Here is a 5,408-nt window from a genome sequence, read left to right on the forward strand (position 1 = left end):
TTGAGGAAGCTGTAATGTGTAAGAGAGGTTTGACAGAGTGGATTCCACATGGATTGTAATGATTGAATATTAATAAAGTAAATGATGTTGATGCTGTCTTTCTGTCAGGGTCCATCGGCAGAGAGCAGGGTCTCCTGTACCCAGCTGTGTCTCCATGAAGAGTGACATTTCCATGGGTAGAGGTATTAACTTCAAAGATGGACACCACTCTACTGATCCCAGGTCAGAATGTAAAACACATCATTTAGTTGTTATGAACTCTACTGATCCCAGGTCAGAATGTAAAACACTCTGAAGTGAAAACACATCATTAGTTAAAGGTTGAAGTTAAAGTCTTACTATTTGTTGCATTCACTGCTGCCTGTATGTGAGATTTGTTCTCCACATTTCACCCATCTCTAGGAGCAGTGAGCCACAGCCATGTTGTGCTCGGGAATCATTTGTTTTTGTTGATCTAAACCTAAACGATGCTATCTAGCTTTCATCTATAGTCATTGAGGTCGGCGAGTGCTACTGTAAGTGCTATGGGCTTAGATAGATAGATAGATAGATAGATAGATAGATAGATAGATAGATAGATAGATACCTTTATTATCCCAAGGGGGAAATTCAGTTGTCCAGTAGTAGCACAGCAGTATACAGTTATTTACAAAGTTACAGAGACCTAAGAAAAGATAGATAAGAGGGAAAAAAACAAAACAAAGACAAGAGCAGTACAGTACCAATAAAGAGAAGGTGCATCAATAGAGGGGGCGAATAATATATAAGTATATATACATAAAGTGTATGCGGTATGTAAGGTTTTATAGCATCCTTTGTTGATTACTTTTGATGCAGTGAAGATCTTTTTAAGGCGTTAAAAAGGTGTTAAAAGTTAAAGGAGCTATAGTCAACTTTCTTTTTTTTAAAACAGATGCCCAAATTATATTTCATTGAATGTCACGTACTGAAAATAGCAGATCTACAAGCTCTCAGTGTGTTGCCAAGTGCGACGCCTACAGCTTATAGATCTGCTGCATTCACATGTCACATGTATTGCCATGTGACACCATCCTACAGCTTGTAGATCTACTTTTGTGATTGCTAAATGTTTGCTCCAGAATAGATGATGTGGTTCACTCAATGGTGACTCACACATGGCATGCACGCACAGGGCTGTATTAACCATTGGGCCAGTGGGGCCGTTGCCAGGGGCCCTTGGCTCTTAGGGGCCCTTGGGGGAACCGGGCCACGTGGTCATTAACAATTTACTAAAGTTAAATGTATAGGTTACATTCCACAGTATGACTCAGCCCCACCCTGTACTGTCTGTGATTACATCATGCATCTCTCTCTCCGTGTGTGTGTGTGTGTGTGTGTGTGTGTGTGTGTGTGTGTGTGTGTGTGTGTGTGTGTGTGTGTGTGTGTGTGTGTGTGTGTGTGTGTGTGTGCGCGTGCGTGCGTGCAGGTCTTGCTCTACCATGAGTGGCTCAGTGGAGAGAGAGGAGTCGGACCCCTCCTCTAAAGACATCCTGAGTGACAGGTCAGTCTGTTTGATTGATTGAATAGTTTATTAGCAGTTTGCAATAGGAAAAAGTACACACACACACACACACACACACACACACACACACACACACACACAGCTGAGAGCTCTGGTTAATCACGTTAGAATGCGTTCTCCATAACGTTAATAGTTTCAATATAAGGAACGATGTTGTGCTAAGTAAGTGATTTGAAGAAGGATATATAAATTGATGAAATGGAAACGCTGTGTTTATCTGCATTTCTCCAGACTAGTAAAGAGGCTGTCTGTCTTCTTTCTCCTCCTCCTCCCCGCGCACGTCTCCTCCTATGGATGCTCCCCGGCTGGTATTGTAGGCGGGCAGTGGAGGGGGCTACGCTGCGGGCGATGGGAAATTATGATTCAAAGTGTTTTCAAATAGACCATGTGACCTACTGTATCATACTATTATAATTTCTATTTCAGAGCTTTTTCAAATAGACCATGTGACCTACTGTATCATACTATTATAATTTCTATTTCAGAGCTTTTTCAAATAGACCATGTGACCTACTGTATCATACTATTATAATTTCTATTTCAGAGCTTTTTCAAATAGACCATGTGACCTATTGTATCATACTATTATAATTTTGGGGCTGACAGTGGGCCTTTAAGGCCTGTCTGTCTGTCTGTCTGTCTGTCTGTCTGTCTGTCTGTCTGTCTGTCTGTCTGTCTGTCTGTCTGTCTGTCTGTTGAGGAAGCTGTAATGTGTAAGAGAGGTTTGACAGAGTGGATTCCACATGGATTGTAATGATTGAATATTAATAAAGTAAATGATGTTGATGCTGTCTTTCTGTCAGGGTCCATCGGCAGAGAGCAGGGTCTCCTGTACCCAGCTGTGTCTCCATGAAGAGTGACATTTCCATGGGTAGAGGTATTAACTTCAAAGATGGACACCACTCTACTGATCCCAGGTCAGAATGTAAAACACATCATTTAGTTGTTATGAACTCTACTGATCCCAGGTCAGAATGTAAAACACTCTGAAGTGAAAACACATCATTAGTTAAAGGTTGAAGTTAAAGTCTTACTATTTGTTGCATTCATTGCTGCCTGTATGTGAGATTTGTTCTCCACATTTCACCCATCTCTAGGAGCAGTGAGCCACAGCCATGTTGTGCTCGGGAATCATTTGTTTTTGTTGATCTAAACCTAAACAATGCTAGCTAGCTTTCATCTATAGTCATTGAGGTCGGCGAGTGCTACTGTAAGTGCTATGGGCTTAGATAGATAGATAGATAGATAGATAGATAGATAGATAGATAGATAGATACCTTTATTATCCCAAGGGGGAAATTCAGTTGTCCAGTAGTAGCACAGCAGTATACAGTTATTTACAAAGTTACAGAGACGTAAGAAAAGATAGATAAGAGGGAAAAAAACAAAACAAAGACAAGAGCAGTACAGTACCAATAAAGAGAAGGTGCATCAATAGAGGGGGCGAATAATATATAAGTATATATACATAAAGTGTATGCGGTATGTAAGGTTTTATAGCATCCTTTGTTGATTACTTTTGATGCAGTGAAGATCTTTTTAAGGCGTTAAAAAGGTGTTAAAAGTTAAAGGAGCTATAGTCAACGTTTTTTTTTTAAACAGATGCCCAAATTATATTTAATTGAATGTCAAGTACTGAAAATAGCAGATCTACAAGCTCTCAGTGTGTTGCCAAGTGCGACGCCTACAGCTTATAGATCTGCTGCATTCACATGTCACATGTATTGCCATGTGACACCATCCTACAGCTTGTAGATCTACTTTTGTGATTGCTAAATGTTTGCTCCAGAATAGATGATGTGGTTCACTCAATGGTGACTCACACACATGGCATGCACACACAGGGCTGTATTAACCATTGGGCCAGTGGGGCCGTTGCCAGGGGCCCTTGGCTCTTAGGGGCCCTTGGGGGAACTGGGCCACGTGGTCATTAACAATTTACTAAAGTTACATGTATAGGCTACATTCCACAGTATGACTCAGCCCCACCCTGTACTGTCTGTGATTACATCATGCATCTCTCTCTCCGTGTGTGTGTGTGTGTGTGTGTGTGTGTGTGTGTGTGTGTGTGTGTGTGTGTGTGTGTGTGTGTGTGTGTGTGTGTGTGTGTGTGTGTGTGTGTGTGTGTGTGTGTGTGTGTGTGTGTGTGTGTGTGTGTGTGTGTGTGTGTGTGATTGGACCCCCTTCTTCCCCCCCTCTGCCACCCAGGTGGAAGAACGCATTGCCACATGTCTGGCCGACATCTCACATGTCAGCCCACCACCCCTTAGAGAGAGAGATGAAGCAGGGACCCCTTAGAGAGAGACATGAAGCAGGGACCCCTTAGAGAGAGAGAGATGAAGCAGGGAACCCTTAGAGAGAGAGATGAAGCAGGGACCCCTTAGCAGAGAGAGAGATGAAGCAGGGACCCCTTAGCAGAGAGAGATGAAGCAGGGACCCCTTAGCGGGACCCCTTAGCAGAGAGAGATGAAGCAGGGCCCCCTTAGCAGAGAGAGAGATGAAGCAGGGCCCCCTTAGCAGAGAGAGAGATGAAGCAGGGACCCCTTAGTAGAGAGAGAGATGAAGCAGGGACCCCTTAGCAGAGAGAGGTGAAGCAGGGACCCCTTAGTAGAGAGAGAGAGATGAAGAAGGGACCCCTTAGCAGAGAGAGAGATGAAGCAGGGACCCCTTAGCGGAGAGAGATGAAGCAGGGACCCCTTAGCAGAGAGAGATGAAGCAGGGCCCCCTTAGCAGAGAGAGAGATGAAGCAGGGCCCCCTTAGCAGAGAGAGAGATGAAGCAGGGACCCCTTAGCAGAGAGAGAGAGAGAGATGAAGCAGGGACCCCTTCGAGAGAGAGAGAGAGAGAGAGAGAGATGAAGCACAGACCCCTTAGCAGAGAGAGGGATGAAGCAGGGACCCCTTAGCTGGACCCCTTAGCAGAGAGAGGGGTGAAGCAGGGACCCCTTAGCAGAGAGAGGGGTGAAGCAGGGACCCCTTAGAGAGAGAGAGAGAGAGAGAGAGAGAGAGAGAGAGAGAGAGAGAGAGAGAGAGAGAGAGAGAGAGAGAGAGATGAAGCACGGACCCCTTAACAGAGAGAGATGAGTTCTCCTCAGAATAAGGATGCGAGGGTTCAAGTTGTTCATTTAAAATAATTATCCTATCACATAAGGATTTGGAGGACCCCCTGTAGTAACTCTGAGGACCCCCTAGGGGTCCCGGACCCCCTGTTGAAGACCCCTGCTCTAGAACATTTAAACATGAATACTGTAAAGTTTTATTGATAATGAAAACAAAAATACAATTACTCTAATGAAGGGTTTTGAAAGTCATGTATTTTTTGTTTGTTTTTTTTACCTATAAGATGTAATTATAAAATGTAAAACATTTATATTTACTCATATTTTCAATAAAATTAAACCATTGCTATTGTATTTACATTGTGCCAAAGTTACATTAAACCCTGATACAATGTTTTGATAAAAACTACAATAAAATATTATAAAATAAAAACATTTTGAATGTAACTTTTTGAAGTGAGGGTTATTCTATACGCACACGCATACATACACACACGCGCACACGCAGTAATCATTAGTGTGTGTTCAGTAACAGTGTTAAATAGCTCTATATTGTGACAGTAATCATTGCTATAGTGTTTGTTCAGTAACAGTGTTAAATAGCTCTATATTGTGACAGTAATCATCGCTATAGAGTGTTTGTTCAGTAACAGTGTTAAATAGCTCTATATTGTGACAGTAATCATTGCTATAGTGTTTGTTCAGTAACAGTGTTAAATAGCTCTATATTGTGACAGTAATCATTGCTAGTATAGAGCATCAGTGTTAAATAGCTCTATAAATAGGGCTACACTGACCCCTAGGGGTA

The 5,408-nt window shown here is 42.5% G+C and overlaps 1 protein-coding gene across 1 annotated transcript in view; it reads left to right on the forward strand.

Annotated features, from left to right (window-relative positions):
• Positions 1–5,006, forward strand: part of LOC308309089 (uncharacterized protein) — an 8,175-nt gene extending 3,169 nt beyond the window's left edge. The window contains exons 3-6 of the mRNA XM_080754555.1: positions 109–222; positions 1,448–1,522; positions 2,347–2,460; positions 3,752–5,006. Coding sequence (XP_080610681.1) covers positions 109–222; positions 1,448–1,522; positions 2,347–2,460; positions 3,752–3,869 — 421 coding nt within the window. The 3' untranslated portion in view covers positions 3,870–5,006. The remainder of the gene's footprint in view (positions 1–108; positions 223–1,447; positions 1,523–2,346; positions 2,461–3,751) is intronic.
• The last annotated feature ends 402 nt before the right edge of the window (positions 5,007–5,408 follow it).

The sequence above is a fragment of the Nannobrachium achirus genome, assembly GCF_963921795.1.
Source record: "Nannobrachium achirus genome assembly, chromosome: 23".
NCBI classification, from domain to species: domain Eukaryota; kingdom Metazoa; phylum Chordata; class Actinopteri; order Myctophiformes; family Myctophidae; genus Nannobrachium; species Nannobrachium achirus.